The sequence below is a fragment of the Nematolebias whitei genome, chromosome 21, assembly GCF_014905685.2.
Source record: "Nematolebias whitei isolate Nwh7 chromosome 21, NemWhi1, whole genome shotgun sequence".
Classification (NCBI taxonomy): Eukaryota; Metazoa; Chordata; class Actinopteri; order Cyprinodontiformes; family Rivulidae; genus Nematolebias; species Nematolebias whitei.
In genome coordinates this window covers 31,991,501-32,011,254 of record NC_056518.1, presented here as the reverse complement: position 1 = coordinate 32,011,254, position 19,754 = coordinate 31,991,501, and the positions used below count along the sequence as shown (strand labels likewise).

Sequence of the window (19,754 nt, the reverse complement as noted above, 5' to 3'; positions counted from 1 at the left end):
TATATGTATATATATAGGGTTGTGGGTTTGATTTTTGGGTCCTGTTTATTGCATTTATGATTCAATGCAATAAACTAATTTAATCTGGGGGTCCTACCCCAGAAAATTTTGAGTAAAATAGATGCGATTTCCTGCATTTTGGTGTATTTTAATAGGTTTTTAAACATCCTACGTTTACCTACATTTGTAAACACTCCGCTTCTGTCAAGCATCCTTCCCCCATCCGTATGTCGGGCTCAGAACCGAGCCTGACTCTGTCCCTGCTCGTCGCTGTCCGACTCCACGTGTGAACCTCCAGGTGCCTGCCTGCCGCTGCCTGTGAGCTCCTGCCTAAGTAAGACTGCCTGGTTAGCTCATCACTCACCCGCACCACTCTTTTAGGGGTGGAGATTTATTTAAGGGTAGATGCGGAAATGCTACTTGAAGAGGCAGCTCTGTGATATTATTCATTCAACCTTTATTAAGACAGGTTAATCCCATTGAGCCTCGAGGACTCATTTACAAGAGAGACCTGAAGTTATCAAGAATAATTAAGAAGTTGCAAGTGGCTATTGTGTTTAAAAGGAGTGTTTATGTAATTATTTTCAGTTTACATATCCAATAAGTTTTATTTGTTCATAGTAGTCATATTTGTTCATAACTTTATTATTAGTAAGCCTGAGAGTTACCGGATCCAAGCACGGGATGCACCCTGTCAAAATAAGAGTTCCTGGATCCTTTTCCAGCAGGATCCAGCTCAAATTAAGCCCTGCAGTAACATCACTTTGCTTTCCAGAAGTAATCACTACTTGTGAGTGTTTTGTTTGTATGTCACCTGATATTAGTGGATGGGATAAATGCTTTTTATTTTAATTATTTCATTAGATTAGTGGGTCCGATGAACAGTTCAGACACTCTAGCCAAAGCTACTACCAAGGACATGAGACCAGAGACGGATCAAAGCTTTTCTGATATAACCAAGAATGTACAATAAGCTACTTTCAAGGTTCCTCCTTGAAGTTCTACCCTTGATAAACCAAGGAAAACCTTTACAACAAGGGAAAGTTTTCTTTAAACAATCAGAATACTCCATGTACTTGCTGTGTGATTGTGGTTTGTACACTTAGTAGTTGTGTGAATATTCTGGGGTTGATTACAATCAAACTCATTAGTGTGACAGCACTTTCGTTTTTTATTTCTCTAACTAAATATTAAGGTTTCAACACCTTATTGTGGTGCAAGAGTTTGAATAGAATAGAATTCTTTCTTGTCGTTGCACAGCCTGAACAATGAAATTAAAGGTGCTTCATCTGACAGTGTATTAATAATAAAAAAAGACAACATGTGTACCGGTACACACCGATTCAGTGCAGACATTAAAGACCTTTGTATACAAGAAACATCAGTTCTGAAAACACACAGACACACTGGTCAAAAGAAAACAGGTGAGGTGGAAGCAGACTGAACATATTGCACATCCTGTGAGTGACCAAACATATTGCACTGGAGCAAAATTGCACTTAGGGAATTTAACGGGCATTTAGAGTCCGGGTGGCCCAAGAGAAGAAGCTGTTTTGTCTGTTCGGCTCTTAATGTTCCTGAATCTTCTGCTGGAGGACAGCAGGCTGAGTAGGTGCTAACCAGGATGGAGGTGGTCTTGGAGGATCCTATTTACCCTGGAGAGACAGCGAGAGCTGGCGATGTTGTCGAGGGAGGGGAGAGGACATCCAGTTGTTCTCTCAGCAGTCCTGATCACCCTCTGCAGCCTCTTCTTGTCGGCAGTGGTGGAGCCAGTGTACCACACTGTAATGGTGTTCACCAGTATACTCTCTATGAAGAAGCAGTAGAAGGTTACCAGCAGCTCAGTCTCCGAGTTGTTCTGTCTAAATACTCTCAAAGTGTTTTCGCTGCTGGGCCTTCACTGCTGTGGTGTTAACTGACCAGGAAATGTTCTCTGAGATGTAAGTCCCCAGAGCTTGAAGAGTTCTACATTCATATAGAGTGGGGCAGGAGCAGCCTTGCTCCTCCTGTAATTCATGATCACATCCTTCATTTTCCTGGTATTGAGTGACATCATGACACCCTGGAGAGACTTTGTCTTTTGGCTGGTCTGGGAACACCTTGGGAGTCCTTCCAGAAGAGCAGGAAGAGGTGGCTGTGGAAAGAAATGTCTGGACTTCCCTGCTCAGCTGTTTCCCCCAAGACCTGATGAGTCTGGTTCCATCTTCTGGGAGATCCCAAGGTGTTCCCAGGCCAGGGATGATAAATAATAAATGTGTCTGTGTGACCAAAGTGTTCAGAAGGTGTCCAAGTTTCTGGCTTGATAGCATATAAAGGTTTCTGGGATCAAACAGTATAAAAAGTTGTATATTCCCACTTTTTTATAAATAACTTGCCCAACAAATATTCTGATATCAGTCCCAGTTTTTACTCTATACTGTCCGATTCATAGTCAGAAAAATAAGATGCAGTCAATCAAAATCAATAAACCCTACCTGCATTTGTCTTGCTTTTGGGAATAAAAAACTTGTTTTAAGTGAAAATTTTGTGGAACAAAAATGTAAGTCTGTACCGCACTTTAGAAAATGACGGAGCAGCAGCTCCTGCTCTGCGTCATCAAAACGGTGCTGTTGTGGAGAATTGTTTTTTATTTTTGTCATAGTCCCACCCTTTCGACATTACAGTGACAGATCTTCCAGATTTTTTTAATTCTACTAATAAACTCAACATGAGGAACAAAATTAAGACTGATTGATTTTACAACATGACAGTGTTGACTTTAATAACTTTAATGTACTTCTATTCTGTAGCCTGCTAACATGTACTAACTATTCACGTGTCAGATTCAGAACATTGCTTGTGCTTGAGAATGACTTGAAATGTGGATTTTTGTCAACTTGATTTGTATTTGACTAAAAGTGACAGAAATCTCCCGCAGTGCCTCCTGCCTCTCGTTTTAAAGAAGTCAGATGAAAAGACCTGCAGGACAATAAAAACCTGGGACATTTGGGACTAATTTGTGGCTCAAAGCTTTAATATCAGAACCTGCAGTTCAAGGAGACGGTTTGGATGATTACCCCTCTGTTCTGCTCCACACGTACAGTTAGGAGCAGGAATTCAACACAAGCTGACTCACACACCCACTGACTGTTATTTTTACAGTCTAAAATTACACACACACGCGCACACACACACACACACACACACACACACATGCAGTTTCAGGAGGGGCTGGATGAGCTGCTGGTTAAAAGGAGCAGAGAGGACGGCCCACCAACAGGACTTCTTCTGATCCAGCTCACTTCTGTTGGGACAGAGACAGAGACAGGCCAGAAGAAAGAAAGACAGAGACACAGAGAGGGGTGAGACAGACAGACCCTGCCCTGAACCGGACCCGTCAGCTGTGTGTCCTGAACCATCCAGCAATTTGTGCTTTTAAAGTCCACTCAATAAGGTGAGCAGTTCTTCTTCTTACATCACTGTCTCATCTTTAACGGTTACAAAAACTGTGTAGGACCTAAATCAGGACTATTTAACTGGCAGCCCATGGGCCACTTCCTGTCCACGGGTGACTTCAGTCCGGCCCACCAATGAGTTCATTTGGGTTTTGGGTTCTGCTTATTGCATTTATGATTCAATGCAATCAAACAAACAAATTTAAAAGGTAACAGATCGTTGTAATACTTGGTTTATTTACATATTGACTTTAATTGTTGAATGTGTGGCCCCTGAGCTGCTGGCTTTCAGAAACTGTGGCCCCCTGAGCAGTTTTGCTGAAGAGCCCTGACCTAAATCATCTTCAACAAATTCACCTAAATGATTTTTGATTGATGAGAAATCCAGAAAACTGAGACGTCGTCGGGGAGATGGTGGAGGTCAAACACTTACTCAGGAATGTTGGGCTGCCTTGGAGCAGGAACGTGCAACCAACCAACCGACAATAATGTTAAAAAAATCCACATTTGTTGTTTTATTCTGACATGCTTCCCACCCGGGACACGAGACACAAGACACAGCTTGTCCTGCTGACGGAGGACAAGGAGAGCAGACCTCACATTACTCCCGTTTACTGAAACAGACCGTCAGACTTTGAGGACCAGAGGAAACTAAACAGACTTTTAACAGCTGACGATGAAAACCCGGCTTCTGGGAGTTCCTGTTGATTTTTATCAAGCTGCTCTGACGGGTCAGAGGTGGGTCAGCAGCTCCACTTCACTCCCAGACATGACCCAGAAACTTTCTGTTTAGTTTGAGAGAGAGATAGAGAGCTAGACAGACAGACAGACAGAGACAGACCGACAGAGACAGAATGAGACAGACCGACAGAGACAGACTGACAGAGACAGACAGACAGACAGACAGAGACAGACCAACAGAGACAGACAGACAGACAGACAATAATTTCAGTTATTTGCTCCACTGTCCCTTGAACCAGTTTCCCCACAGCATGATGCTGCCCCCACCGTGCTTCACTGTAGAGACATGTTCTCAGCAAGATGGGAGGTGGTAGGTTTGGTCTCCTGACCACAGCACCTCCTTCCACAGGTTTCATGTCTTATTCCTGTCCACTCGTCCATGAAGTCCAGCTCTGAGCAGCTTCTAGTGGTCCCCTGGACAGATCCTCCATGTCTCAGCTCCATCAAGGTCATCTTTGTCCTCCTGGTTGTTCCTCTGATTAATGTTCTCCTTGTTCACTCAGTTAGTTTTGGTCTTGTGAGTGATAACATCATTAATTTCCTAATAATGGATTTGATGGATCTCTGTCAGATGTTCAAGAGTCTAAAATGTTTTGATGAACTTTGTCTCTAACCTGCGTGGACTGTTCCTTGGTCTTCATGATGTCACTTGATTGGTGGTAGCCCAAACAGGTGTTGGACAGCTGTTGATTCTGGGTTCTGTCAAAACAGGTGGATAAATACTGAGAACGTCTGCATGAATGTCTGAGAATGACTGACCAGTAAACAGAGAGCTTTGCTTTACAGCTCAGCTCCCTCTTCACCACAACGGACCAGTACAGAGTCCACAATACTGCAGACGCTGCACCAATCCATCTGTCAATCTCACTCTCCATTCTTCCCTCATTCACCACTCATCTTCTCCTTCACCACCTCATGAACTCACACCATCTCCTGTCTGAGGAACTGATTGTGTTTCTTTGTGTTGACAGATGTTTCTGCCTCTGATCTTCGTCCAGCTGCTCGTGACTCCGGTCTTCATGGTACGTTCTGTGATGCTCACGTTCTTCTTGAGTTCTTCCAATTTAAAACCTTCAGTTTATACAGAAGTATCAAAGTTTCTGTGTTTAGTTTTGTTCTGCTTCAACAATTCATGTATCAAAACATTCGGCTCTTTCCTACAATGACTTTTGGTTTTTATGTCACTTTTATGTTTTGAAGTATTTAGCTTTGTCGGCCACGTTTTTCTAATTGAAAATGAATGGAGCTCTTTTCTACCAAACCCTTTCAGCTGTTTACAACCTGTCACTGCTTGTTTCAGCTTTGCTTCTGGTTCAGCTTCTTTTTTCTAATTTCAGCTATTTCGTGTTCCTTTTTGGATTTTTCTTGCTTATTCAGTTTTTTTAACACTCCTTTCAGTTGTTTTTGTGCTAATGTCAGCATGTTTTTACTACTTTTAGATTATATCTGTTCAATATTTTTTGATCATTTCGCATTTTGATCCTCCTTTCAGCTTCTTCTTTTGTCTTTTCAGTTATTGTTGTAAGCTTTAGCTTGTTCAGCAGCTTTCAGCAACAAGTTTTCCCTCTGTGTTTTCACATGAGCTGAAGTTCTTGTAATTAGTTTTCCGTCATGTTTGCCCTCCAGGTGCCTGGCGTGGATTACTGGGACTCCTGGGCGTCGTACGGTGAATGCAGCCGCAGCTGTGGCACCGGTGTGACCGTGAGGAGCCGACGCTGCATCACTCAGAGGTTCGCCTCATGTTTACCTCATTTTAGCTGTTTGTGTCTGAGCTGGGTGTTGGCTGCTGGAGAGGATCAGACTGGGAGGGAACAATTGGACGTGCCCGTTTGGATTTAGAAATAAAATGATCATTTCAAAGCTTTATAATTTCCCTGCATGTGTGTTTTCAGCCTGAAGGTATCATTTAGTTCATTCTTGTTGGTTTCTAAACTTTCTTCTTGTGGATGTGACGCTTGGAGTCATGCTGAGAGTTGCTGGCAGAGATTTGTGTAAATGTTGCGATCATGCAGTCTGTTTCTGCTGAAACACATAAAGAGGCATTTTCATCAACAGCAAACTTTTTATGAGAAGTCCGTACTCTCACAGAAAACTTTTTTATTTCAGCATTTTGCCACAATAAATACCAAAACTGCTTCCCCTCTCTAGAGGATTTCCAGATCTTTGAGCATCCATCAATACCGGAGCAGTTTCAGTTTTCTGAAGCTCAACTTTCTGCACCAATTTAAAAAAAGTGGGTTGTTGAAGTTTTCTACCTTTGTTATTTATGGCTGCTGAGCTGTATTTATTTCGTGAGTTAAATCAGATAGAATTGAAAATTCTTCGTATCAACTCGAACCCTCTTTCCTCCCTGCCTATCAAACAGAACTCTAAAGTACAAAAGATCCTGCAGAAGTCTGCAGCTCAGAAAGTTTTTACCTTTTCAGGAACAACTCAATCTGAAGACCAGAACTCTCCCAGATTCCGTTCATCATTCAAGTTTCCCAGTTTGCTCTTATGACTCCGGCAGCAGGACACGTTAGACTGGTACAGGACGTGTATGAGGACAGCAGGACATGCATCCTGACCTACCATCACCGTTTACTTCAGCTCTGACCGCTTCTGGTCTCTCAGAGTTATTAAGAAAACAACAACCTTTGGAAAATCTTTTGTTGCTCAACAGCTTGATGCTCCGTCAAAATGGAGACATGACTCAGTAGTTGAGCAACAAAGTCGAGAGAACGTGGAACAAGCTGGAGGTCTGCAGGTCGTCAGTGTGCGCCTGCAGCAGGTCAGTGAGTCAGATGTTCTGTCAGGACGACCAGGAAGCAATCAGTGTGAATCAGAACTTTAAGCGTGTTGGATCATTGCGTGCTTCACGGGAGGTACCGGTGGTTCATGTCAGAGTGAAACACCTTTAACAGGTAGACGAGGCTTGCTGTCAGTGTGGGCTCAACCTTCCCTCCAGCCTCTTGCTCTCTTTCGTTTGGAGGGAACGTCGGGGCTGGCATTCCTCAGTGAAGGCTCGTTGTGAACGGCTGTTTGGACGTGTTTCAGACTTGACATGCTGACAGGAGCGGGCGTTAGGCCCACGGGCGGGGTTTAAAGGTGACCACATCATGAGACATCAGCTCAGCCGGAGGGCTGCAGGTTTTTGTGTTCAGTTGAGGTTGTAGAGTTTACGGTTTACAGTATAGAGTTATTATAGAGTTTACAGTATACAGGAACAGATTATTAAAATATCAGATCTAACAAGGTGATTTCCTCCATCGTTGAGAGGTTTGAACAGTGAAAGTTTGTGGTTTTCAGTCCAGTTTATTTCTACAGCTCCAAGTCACAACAGAAGTCATCTCAGGGCACTGAACAGAAACATTCATAAAAATTAAATTAGTAAAAAGTTATCTATAGGAAGCAGCAGGTTGTGTTGAATCTTCACTTCATCACAGTCTCCCAGCCTGAGCAAGCACAAAGGAGACAGTGGAAAGGAAACTCATTTTTAAACAGGAAGAAAGCTCCAGCAGAACCAGGCTCAGGACGAGCGGCCTTCTGCCTTGTTCGGCTGGTTTTGAGAGGACAGGAAGTAGAAACGGACACAGACTGGCAGGTTCAGGTGGACTTTCTATAGGAGGAAAGAAAAAAAAAAACATGTTACGATAGAAATAATTACAAACAGGTGGAGTTTGTAGCGTTTGACAGCAGCAGAGAGGAAATGTGTTCAGTTTGTCCCCCAGCAGTCTAAGCCTATAGCAGCATAACTAAGGGATAGCTCAGGGAACCCAAGCCAACCTTAAGTGTAGGATTTATCAAAAAGGAAAGACTTACTGGTAAGCCTAATCAAAACTGGACAATGTGTCAGCCTCATGGACAGAAACTGGAAGTATGTTCCATAAGAGAGGAGCCTGATAACTGAAAGATATGTCTCCTTTTCTACTTTTGGAAACTCTAGGAGCCATAAGTAAATCTGCAGTCTGAGAGCGAAGTGCTCTGTTAGGAAAATATGGAACAATAAGCTCTGTAATATAAGATGGAGCTAGGTTGTTGAGAGCTTTGTAGGTTGGAAGTAAGACTGTGAATTTAATTCTGAATTTGACAGAGAGCCAATGGAGAGAAGGTAAAACTGGAGAGATATGATCTCTCCTATCAGCTCTCATAAAAAAATAGTGTTTCTCTGGACTGAAACTGAACAGAGGATGAAAGTTAACCTAAATGTTTTTGGTGCAAGATGTTCAGGAGGGGAGGAGTTACACTGTTTTCTTGTCTGAGGCAGAGCAGAGTGACAGGTGCTGGCAGTTGGAGGGAGCGCTTTTATCCACCACCAGGTGCAGTGGAGGAGCCAGGGGGTGGCCAATGGTGGCCTTGGCCTCCATTGATTGTCAGCCATCCCAATCATTTAAGGAAACTATACATTTAAACAATATAAAAACTAAAAAGTAGAGTTTCCTGAAATGATTGGGGTGGTCAGTTTCCATATATCGATGGTGGTGGCCATTTTGGATTTGACGATGTGGCAACCCAATTTTTGATAGTGACCTTTCCTTACACTTAGATACGACCACATACCAACATTTAAGTCAGTATGTGACTTATTTTCATGCTACCCTGCTCTCATGGACATACGGAGGGCTGTTCCAGTTCCCTCTTTCAGCCTTGTGACGGAGGACAAGTTGTTTCTTTCTGCAGCTGACCTGACTCTGCTCTGTTCTTCAGGAGCAGCTACAGGTGAAGACAAATTCAGTTAACAAAGATGAAAACAGTCAGCTGAAGGGAAGCTGTGGATAAAACAGATCTTCGGCTGTGAGAAACACTTCAGCTGTCTTCAGTTTTATTTATTGGTCTTGTTTTGTTCCTTAGCTCACGACTTTTGCACCTCCAAAACCCTGACTGCTTCGTTAAAAAAACGTTTGTTTTAAATATTCTCATTTAGAAACAGAAAGACAACTTGGAGCTACAGCAGTGAGTTGTTGTTTTTTTGTTTTATTTTCTGCTGATCTGAGTTTTCTGTTTTTTGGTAAAGATTTTTACCACCAATAATATTAAATAATATTCTTCCCCGCCTCTCTTTACCGCCACTTTTGAAAGCAGTTGGTGTTCAGCAGCTGCTCTTTTAAAATGTAATTAACAATGGATCCGGCTCTTGGAAATGAAAATTATTCAGATGATTGTCTGGTTGTAATTCAGGTTATTAAGAGAAAACATCCTTAAATGCATTAAATGCTTCTACTTCCAGCTGTTCCCTTCAGGAGTCTCCACAGCAAAACATCTGTCTAACAGACCACGTCCTCCTCCACACCACCAGCCTCCATTAATGTTTGCTTCATCGTTCATTTGTCATGTTCACAGGACGGATGGAGGACACAACTGTGTGGGTCCAGATAAATCCTACCGCTCCTGCAACATCCAGGTGAGTAAATTAGAGGCTTTCAACAAACTGAAGCCGTTTCAGCTCCTGTCGTTTACCGTTAAAGTGTTTGTGCTCACTGAACAGCTCTGAAACGAAACATTTTTAGCAGCTGTTGCAAAATGTCACAAGTCACTGTAGATCCACACGTCAGAACCATGATCCAGAGTCTGAACGGGTCACAGGAAGCTGCACATGTCTGAACACATCTTTAACGGTTTTTAATCACAGGTTGAGTTAATTTTTACAGATTTTTCCCACAGCTGACGACAGTCGATGACGTCACACTAACGTCTGCTTTATTACATTTTCCAAACATTTTTAAAAACTCTTCTCACTCTTACAAATTCTTTTAGTGCAAATGCAAATGATACAACAAAGTGCAGGCGTTGTTGGTCTTTATTGACCCAGCGAGTCTCTCACCTTTGTCCAACCGACAGTTCTATTTATTTATTATTATTTATCATCTTTTATTTAACCAGACGTTGAGATCACAGACCTGCCGGGGCCTGAAGGCAGCCTGACATGCAGGAGTTGGACTGTGGGACAAAACCATGCAACCATGAGGAGAACATGCAAACTCCACACAGAAGGACCTCAGTTCCAGACTAGGGATTGAACTCACAACCTTCTTGCTGTGAGGCGACAGTGTTAACCACTAATCAATCGTGCTGACACATTTTCTGGAACAGGAAGTGAGGACTTGTCATGTCTGTTGCATAAAATTGCAGAAATGACCATCAGTCTGTTGCTCACGGCTAAAAAAACAAGAAACATCTGTGGTTTTGGTTTCACTTTCATTATCATGGCAGTTATGGAGTGACAGACGCATGTGTGTGGTTACCATGGTGACCACAATGAGCCACTGGCTGCAGCTCTTTGGTTCTCGTTACATCCTTTGTTGTAATGTTGGCGTTGTTCCTTACGTCAGATTATTAGAGCTTAGTTTGGAGCTGCACTTAAACTTTTCTGCAGAAACGTTCCAGTTTCAGGTGGAAACTTTGGACAAGTTAAACTCAGCGTGCAGTAAAAGTTTCATCTTCGCTAAATACACCAGAAATGTTCCTTTACCTTTTCTTTGTGAATTATACTTTGAATCTACCGACCTCTCTTCGCCTCCTTGTTCCTCTCAGGATTGTCCGGAAGGATCCAAAGATTTCCGGGAAGAACAGTGTTCCCAGTTCGATGGGGCCGACTTCCAGGGGAAGCGTTACAAGTGGCTCCCGTATTATGGAGGTGAGAAGAGAGCAGAGCTGACCTGTTCATCATACTTTATTTAAATGATTATCGTTTAAACAAACTGTTCAAGACGGTCCAGATTAATCTTAGATAGCAGCCGCAGCATTTCTAAATGAAGATCTTTGGTGTTTGGTTTGGACAGCTGAAAACCCCTGTGAGCTGAACTGCATGCCCAGAGGTGAAAACTTTTACTACCGCCATCGAAGCACCGTTGCCGACGGCACGCCCTGCCACCCCGGACGGAGGGACATCTGCGTGGACGGAGTCTGCAAGGTAATGTCCTGCAGAGGAGGACAGATAAATCCTCTGTTTTTAAAGACAACATGAAACTGAGTCATCTTTTCATGTGCCAGTTCAAACTTAAATCAGTTTTTTAAAACAGTATTTTTGTCCCCCGTCACAGAGCAAAGAGGGTGCGTACCCTCCATCTGTCCATGTTGTGAGCATGATAACTTAATAAGTGAGGCACCAACTTCCATTTTGGCGTGTGGCTACATCTAGACTTATGAAATGTTGCCACGTCAAAATCCAAGATGGCTTCCACTATATTTATATGGAAACTGACCTCTCCAATCATTTGAGGATACTACTCTTTCTAGTTTTTATTATGCTTAAAAGTATAGTTTTCTCAAATGATTAGGGTGGCCGAAGATGAATCTTTGTTGGTCGAGGCCACCATTGGCCACCCTGTGGCTCCTTCACTGCACTAGGTGGTGGATAAAATGGCTCCCTCCTCCCTCTAGAATCCATCCATCTTCAACCGCCTCTTCCTTTTCAGGTCACAGGGGTCATTTGTGTCCATATCCACTCACTGTCTCACTGTTTGAGAGGTGAGGGACACCTGGACAGGTCTCCAGTCCATCACAGACACACAGAGACAAACAACCATTCTCACACCTAGGGACAATTTAGAGTTACCAGTCAGTCTAACATGCATATTTTTGGTCTGGGGGAGGAAACTCACGCAACATGGCGAGAACATGCAAACTCCACCCAGAAAGGTCCCAGGCTAGGATTTGAACCGGTAACCTTCTCGCTGAGAGGCAACAGCTCAACCAACTGAGCCACCGTGCTGCCCCACTACAAATATCAACTTTTAGTGACGGAGACATTGATGTACCACTGGTTTTATTTCACTTGTTTTAAAGATGTTAAGAAAAATGACTGTACGTCATGCAGATCGTAGATTTTGAAAAACCGAAACTCGTTGGATCTAGTAGAGAGTAAACCAATGCTCCTCGTGGACTCCTCTTCTGTTCCCTCGCAGCGTCTGGGCTGTGACTACATGCTGGAGTCTCCTCAGCAGGAGGACGCCTGCTTGCAGTGTGGGGGGAACGGCCTGTCCTGTTACCTCGTTAAGAACAGCTTCACCGTGAGCGACCTGCCAACAGGTAAGATATTCACATTTCACACACCGCAGGTAGCCATAATCACATTACAAGAAACCACTGAACTGCCCCTGGCTATGTCTGAAGTACAACTAGTTTCAACATTTAGGAGACAACCCTTTGTTTAACAAGGTTCAGTCAGGACATCTGGATGTGACCTGACTGAATCTGGTTAGATTTTTCTACCTGGACTATTGAGCAGCATCAGCTCTTTGTTTCCTGACAAGCTGAAACAAAAAAAAAGAACATTAGTCACTTTGTGTATTTAAAGGGATATTCCCCAGTTAGATATTGTTAGATTCTTTAGCCTGTGCTTATCTTTGCTTTGCTTTACTCGCAGGCTACAACCAAATGTTCATCATCCCCGTTGGAGCTACGAGCATCAGCATCAAAGAGACCGAGGCCACACGTAACTACATTGGTGGGTTTTGGTAAACAAGAAACTGTATTTAAAAGTTCTTTACCCTGATAAACTTTTGACTGCCATGTATGAGCAGCCATCAAGAACCTGCGTGGAGAATACTACCTGAACGGCCACTGGGTCATTGAGTTTTCCAGAGCGGCACCCATTGGAGGCACCGTGCTCTACTACCAACGAGGGGCTGAAGGCGACAACGTCCCCGAAACAATCGTTGGCCGCGGTCCCACCACTGAACCGCTTGTTGTTGAGGTAACTTCTCTCGTAAAAGTTTTAACTTTTATACAATGATACGGGTCAGGGTATTTATTTATGAATATCTGAACAAACCAGAGGGAAGGGAAGCAATTTATTTAACTGATAAACCAAAGATAATTTATCAAACGTTCACTTTGAAGCCACATTTACTCCAACTATACCAAGACTTTTGTTCATCTCAAAAATCATCCCCTGTAATGAGCTTTGAGTAGATGTCAATAAATAATCATATACAAAGATTTATATTTACACGTTTTATAAACTTGAGGAATCAAGTTTAACATCCCTCAAAGCTCTGACTCTAAAGCTTCTCCTCAGATCGCCACAGTTTATCGTCCTCTGAAGGCTGAGCTGTGAAGATAAATCTGTCTCAAAAGTAGTCACACATTGTTCTTTACAATACAATAGCTCAACAACAATTTAATAAAAATAAAAAAAAGAGTTGGTCCTAAAACTGAGCCTTGTGGCACATCATTAGTGACCATAGCTAGACAATGCATCATTATGACAAACACATTGCTTCCGGCCTGATAGATCGTTTGAAACCAACAGTGTGATCTGAGAAACCAGTATCTGAGAGCTTATGGCATAAGATGTCACGGTCTACAGTATCAAAGGCTTTGGACAGGTCTAAGTAAAGTGCAGCACAGTAATCTTTAGCATTCAACACTTCAACAACATCATTAAAAACCTTTGGCGAAGCAGTCATTGTGCTGTGTCATTTCCTGAAGTCAGATTCGTGGGAAGATAAAATGTTAAAAAGAATCCATATACTTGACTTGAATATTTAACAGTTTTTCTAAAGCCTTAGCTAAAATACAGAGTTTGGAGATTGGTTGATAATTGCTGAGTATAGCTGGGTCTTCTCCCTTCAATAAAAATAGTATAAAAGTTGTTTTCCAAGTATCTGGAATAACATTATTTTGTATGGACATATTAGAAATGTATGACACTGGACACAAAATCCACAAATACATAACTAGTTATTCAAATATACACATTTCAAATTGCACGAGTAATAATATTCTATACAAATGATTCAATACACATGCACAAATCAACTGCTGTGCACGGATCAGCTGCTGGTGAACGTGACTTTTGAGACTTTCTTACTGCTCCAGATAAACAAAGGTAATGATGCGTTCAAGGCTGGAGGAAAGCTGGGACATTTGTGGATATATTTGTGCACCTGTGTAAATACTACTGACACGGATTTATCTTCATACAAAGCTCACAGGAACTGAAATGGACTGAACCAACTCAACATTAGGGAGGGAGTATAGAATGTAGGGCTTATTTTTTTTTAATGTTTTTAGTTTGTAACTAAGAAAATATTTAAATCAATAGACATACTTTTTTCCTTATTGCTAGGAGTGGCAACATGTTTTATGGTCCATAACGTGGGGTAATAAAAACTTAAGTTTGGGCCTCCACTATAAAACCTGAGGGACAGCTCCACCGGTTCATCCTCTGAGGACCATGAATCTGACTTCACCATCACTGCTAACTGATTTGTTCTATTTCATCGTCCCAGCTTATCAGCCAAGAACCGAACAAGGGGGTGGAATACGAGTATTACCTGCCAAATGGACGGTCCAGAGAGGGATACTACTGGAGCTACGGATCTTGGTCTACTTGCAGCAAAGAATGTGGATCAGGTCAGACTGTAACGCCAGGTGTGTCCGCTTCAAACACCCAGGTGTGCTGAAGAAACTGATCTCAGATCTGTGTTTTCTCATCAGGTTACCAGACCCGCGTCATCTTCTGCACCATAGACAACGAGTCCTATCCAGACTACCTCTGTGCTTCTCTGCCAAGACCACAGTCCAACCGCACCTGCAACCCCCACCCCTGCCCCCAGATTCACAGGTGAACAGGCCCCGACCCCCATCCCTGCTTGTCGTGACCCCTGACCTTGTATTAACATGACTTGTCCTGAATCTGTCTTCAGTTTCGAGGAAATTTAAAAAACTGAAAAAAGAACAAAGAAACTGAAATTAGCAGAAACGTTTTTAACAGCTCAAAGGGTTTGAAGGATGTGGAGAGGTCTGTTAATTTTCAATGAGGAAAAGATGGCTGACAAAGCTAAATGTTTCAAAAAGTAAATATTGCACAAGTACCAAAAGTCACAGCAGGAACATCCTGAAGGAGCTTTGATTCATGAACTGTAGAAATAGAACAAAAATGAACAAGTTGCGTTCTGATAAACACCCAGAAGATACGCTGATCTAATTCAATTCAGTTTATTTCTGTAGCTCCAAGTCACAACGGAAGTACCAGTAGTCTCAGGACACTGAACAGAAACATTCACAGACATTATGAAAGACAATTAGTAAAAGTTCTCTATCTAAGAAAGCAAGCAGTAAGTGAATCTTCACTTCATCACAGTCTCATCCTGAGCAAGAACAAAGGGGACAGTGGAAAGGAAAATCCCCCTTTCAACAAGAAGAAACCTCCAGCAGAAGCAGGCTCAGGATGAGCGGTCATCTGCTTGGACCAGCTGGGTTTGAGAGGACATGAAGGAGGAACAGACACAGAATGACACGTCCAGGTGTAGTTTCTATAGTCCAGGTGTACTTTCCATAGGAGGCAAGACAAAAAACACATTAAGATAGAAATAATTACAAATACAAACAGCTAGAGTGGAGTAAGTAAAGAAGCAGCAGAGAGAGGAAATGTGGTCAATTTGTCCTCCAGCAGTCTAAACCTATAGCAGCATAACTAAGGGATAGCTCAGGAAACCCAAGCCAACCCTAACTATAGGATTTATCAAAAAGGAAAGTATTAAGCCCAGTCTTAAAACTGGACAATGTGAGTCTCACAGACAGAAACTGGAAGTTGGTTCCACAAGAGAGGAGCCTGATAACTGAAAGATCTTCCTGCTTCATTCTGCTTTTAGAAACTCTAGGAACCACAAGTAAACCTGCTGTCTGAGAGAGAAGGGCTCCGTTAGAAAAATATGGAACAATAAGATCTCTAATATGAGATGGAGCTAGGTAGTTGAGAGCTTTGTAGTTTTGCAGTAAGATTTTGAATTAAATTCTGGATTTGACAGGGAGCCAATGGAGAGAACTAAAACTGGAGAGATATGATCTCTTCTACTAACTCTCATTAAAACTCTGGCAGCAGCATTTTGGATTAACTGAAGACTTTTTAAAGAAGTGTTTGGACACCCAGATAATAAACCATTGCGATAGTCCAGTCTAAATGTGACAATTGCATGAACCAGTTTTTCTGCATCATTTTTAGATAAGATGTTTCTAATTTTAGTGATATTACGCAGGTGGAAGAAGGCAGTTCTAGTAACGTTTAAATGTGGGGAATAAAAGACATGTCCTATCAAAAATAACACCAAGATTTTTAACATTAGAGCTGGAGGACAGATTAATGCCATCTAAGGAGGAAGAAAGACTGAAAAATTTATTCCTAAGATGCTCAGGTCCAAAAACCAAAACCTCAGTTTTGTCTGAGTTTAAAAGGAGAAAATTAAGTGTCATAGTCTTTGACTGGATTCATTGGGTTTCTTGGACAAATATAACTGAGTATCATCAGCATAACGATGAAAATTTATCCCATGTTGTTTAGTAACTCTACCAAATGGAAGCATATACAAAGTAAAGAGTATTGGTTCAAGCACTGAACCCTGAGGAACTCCATGACTAACTTTGGTGTATGAAGAAGATTCATTGTTTACATTTACATCTCAGTGGAGTGAATGATTTAAGCAGTCTGGACTTTGGGAAAAACACATAGCAACAAAACCATCTCTATTTCCTCATATGGTGTTTTTAATGTTAATTTACTGACTTTCAGCTGGAGGACAGGGGAGTGGAAGCCGTGCTCAGCCACCTGTGGTGGAGGCTCTCAGGTGCGAACGGTGCAGTGCATTTCCCATGATGCCTCTGGTCCCCGTGTGGTGGAGGATGCGGTGTGTGCTCCCTCTGCTGCAGCTCCTCCGTCTCTGCGGAGCTGCAACGTGCACAGATGTGCAGAGTATCGTGTGACTGGATGGAGCGCGGTAAGTGAACTCTATGCCTCAGTACAAATACCGATGTACCTGTCTGTTAGCAAAATATCTCAAACCATGAACACAGATTTTATTTAAACTCTCTGAAAGTAATCAGTGGAAGATTATTCTTGTATTTATAGATTTATAAAACTGATCACATGAGAAATGATAACCTGATGCTTGAAGATAACTCGCCTCGTTTTCAGTCTGAATGTCTGATTATTCAAATAAAAGTGTGTGTGTGTGTAATGTGTGTGATGTGTGTGTGTGCGTGTGTGTGTGTGTGTGTGTGTGTGTGTGTGTAGTGCTCAGTGACCTGCGGCTCAGGGGAGCAGACTCGGGAGGTGACCTGTGTGGGATCAGCTGGTCTGAAGCTCGAGGAAACCTCCTGCAGGACTTTGCTGCGTCCCCCTGCCGTGCAGCCGTGCAAGATGCCCGCCTGTCTCCATCAGATCCAGTGGCTCGTGGGGGTGTGGGGTCTGGTGAGTCCTTGTGTGGCCCCCTGAGACGTTACTCCACCTTCTGTTGAAGTGACAAACACTGACCCGGGGGAACCTGTTTGGACTTTTCTGCAGTGCTCTCAGAGCTGTGGCTCAGGCTCACGAGAGCGCCGGGTGATCTGCTCAGACCAGGAGAGGAATCTGTACCCCGTGGACCAATGTGCCCCCCACCCTAAGCCCCCCACAGTGGAGCGATGCAACATCCAGTCCTGTTTCCGCCCCCAGGGTAAGCCTCGTCATCCTACAGTCTGAATGTTTCGTACTGGTGAACGCATATTAATTAAAGTTTAGTTCATGCAGACTGTGCTGATGTAGCAAATAAACTGTTCCTCCCTTCAGAGATGATTTTTATGAAGATCTTTCTGTCAGAACCGGAGAACAAAGTTTCATCATCATTTTTCCTGGTCACTAGAAGAATCAAACCATTCTGGACTGAAATTGAACATTTTCAAAATCACATATTTACCAGTAAAAAATAAAATGTACTCATTTATTAGCAAGTTGTAAATAAGTAGCTCTTAAACACTGAAAATCACAAAAACTTCATGAAAACAGTTTGATTCTGGAAACTGGTGGAGTTCAGAACCTGCACTAAAACATTTTACAGCACCAAGCTTTCTAAAAACCAGAAGGATGAATGAAACAGGCAGAGTTAACTGCAGTAAAAGTTTTAAATAAAATAAGTGCAGTGTTTGGGGAGAGCAGCAGCCAGACTGTCTGCAGCGTGGCACAGAATTGATACATTACAGGTGAGGTTCCTACCTGCAGAATAAACACAAATATACACACGTAGGTTGTGGGGGTGGGAGGAGGGAGAGGCTGTGCCCTCAGTCTGGCTCTATGTCGTAACGGCCCTGGTGGAAGAGCAGCAGGGAGTGGATGGTCATCCATGTTTTCCTCTGTCCGGTCGGCCTCGCCATAGTTTGAGGGTTCTGTTGACCCACAGTGTTGTCTGACAGGTGAAGTTAATGTTGATCCTCAGACTTTTATTCTTCATTCAAAAATCTGCTGAAGCTTGTCTGTCAGTGTGAACGGAGCAGCTGCTCCACCGAGCAGGGACCTGGACTTGTGAGGTCGTCTGCCAGCTGCTTCTTCTGGATCCTAAATCTCTCCGAGTCGAGACAGCATTAATAATTCCTGCTGCATGTTTGTCACCGCCCTGTTCCATTTTGAGTCCAGTCTCTACCACAAACAATGGCAAACAGTCAAACAACAACACAACTTAATTGTTCTGTTTTCTATTGTCTGCAGCTGTCCCCAGCATCCAGGACCCTCGAGGACACAACGACTCCCAGACCGGCTTTCAGCCATACGTACCAGATCAGGAAACAGGTTAGCCTCCATCTAACATCTCATGAGGAGACCTTCAGCATCATTAATCACTTTAGTTGGACTGGATGTGACAGTTTACCACAGCAGTTTTGTCCTTATTGATGAATAAGAAACAATATGATACTTTTTCAGTTGTTTGAGGTTTTGGTCAAGATAGGCTCAGCAGAAGCAGGTCCACCAGAACCTGATCAGACCTGGGTGTGTGTTGAGTGGTTGTCTGGTGGCCTGTATGGTCTGCTTTTTGCTTCAGCTGCAGTCAGCAGCAATCCCTTTTCACAGGACTTTACCGCTAATTCCTGAATCTCTTTACAGCCTTGTGGTTAAAACCTCTGCAGACCTCTTCCAGACTCACCTTCACCTTCCAGTCCTGCTCCTCATCCTCAGCTACTGGATTAACCATCCACAGTCTTTTCCTTCTAGACGCTTCATTAATATCAGTTACAAGAAAGTAATTTATTTAAAAAAACTGTAGAAACACCACAAAATGTTACAAAAGTACAGATAACAAATGAAGTCGTCCAACTCTGCTTGAGTGGACTGTCAGGGAGTACAGCTGAGTCTTTAACAGCACCGACAGTTTTAAAGTTTGAATATATCTTATATAAATGGGTAAAATATTAAATAAAACTGGAGCATCATCTGTAATCTGACAGCCTTGACCTTTAAGTTTAGCTCTTGGAGCATCTAAAAGCATCTGGTTGTTGGTCCTCATGATTCCATAAATAGTGTTTAAAAACCGGTACATCAATGACCCCCATCCCTGATGGATTTAAAGAGTGAATGTTTGTAGTTTTAGAGATTAGAGTTTTACTGGACTGCACAGGGGATGAAAGTAAACATAAATGTTTCTGGTGCAAGATATTCAAGTGGGGAGGACTTACACCTATGAATGCACACTCCTGCCTGATCCATGGTGTGACGTCATCAGCCTTTGATAATTGGCCATGTGCTCGGGTGTTTTCTGAACTGGCTTGTTTAAGGATTTAAGGATGGCTTGAATGCTAAGAAAACATGAAACCATTGTACCAAAGTTCATGCTCAAGTATCCAGGTAAAAAT

At 42.7% G+C, this 19,754-nt stretch overlaps 1 protein-coding gene across 1 annotated transcript in view; it reads left to right on the top strand.

The window, feature by feature from the left end:
• The first annotated feature begins 3,378 nt into the window (after positions 1-3,378).
• paplna (papilin a, proteoglycan-like sulfated glycoprotein) overlaps positions 3,379-19,754 on the top strand; it is a 30,372-nt gene continuing 13,996 nt past the window's right edge. Inside the window, exons 1-15 of the mRNA XM_037694657.1 lie at positions 3,379-3,433; positions 5,147-5,197; positions 5,802-5,905; positions 9,495-9,555; positions 10,686-10,788; positions 10,934-11,064; positions 12,059-12,182; positions 12,520-12,600; positions 12,677-12,849; positions 14,390-14,513; positions 14,598-14,724; positions 16,669-16,873; positions 17,170-17,346; positions 17,440-17,590; positions 18,616-18,696. Coding sequence (XP_037550585.1) covers positions 5,147-5,197; positions 5,802-5,905; positions 9,495-9,555; positions 10,686-10,788; positions 10,934-11,064; positions 12,059-12,182; positions 12,520-12,600; positions 12,677-12,849; positions 14,390-14,513; positions 14,598-14,724; positions 16,669-16,873; positions 17,170-17,346; positions 17,440-17,590; positions 18,616-18,696 — 1,693 coding nt within the window. The 5' untranslated portion in view covers positions 3,379-3,433. The remainder of the gene's footprint in view (positions 3,434-5,146; positions 5,198-5,801; positions 5,906-9,494; positions 9,556-10,685; positions 10,789-10,933; positions 11,065-12,058; positions 12,183-12,519; positions 12,601-12,676; positions 12,850-14,389; positions 14,514-14,597; positions 14,725-16,668; positions 16,874-17,169; positions 17,347-17,439; positions 17,591-18,615; positions 18,697-19,754) is intronic.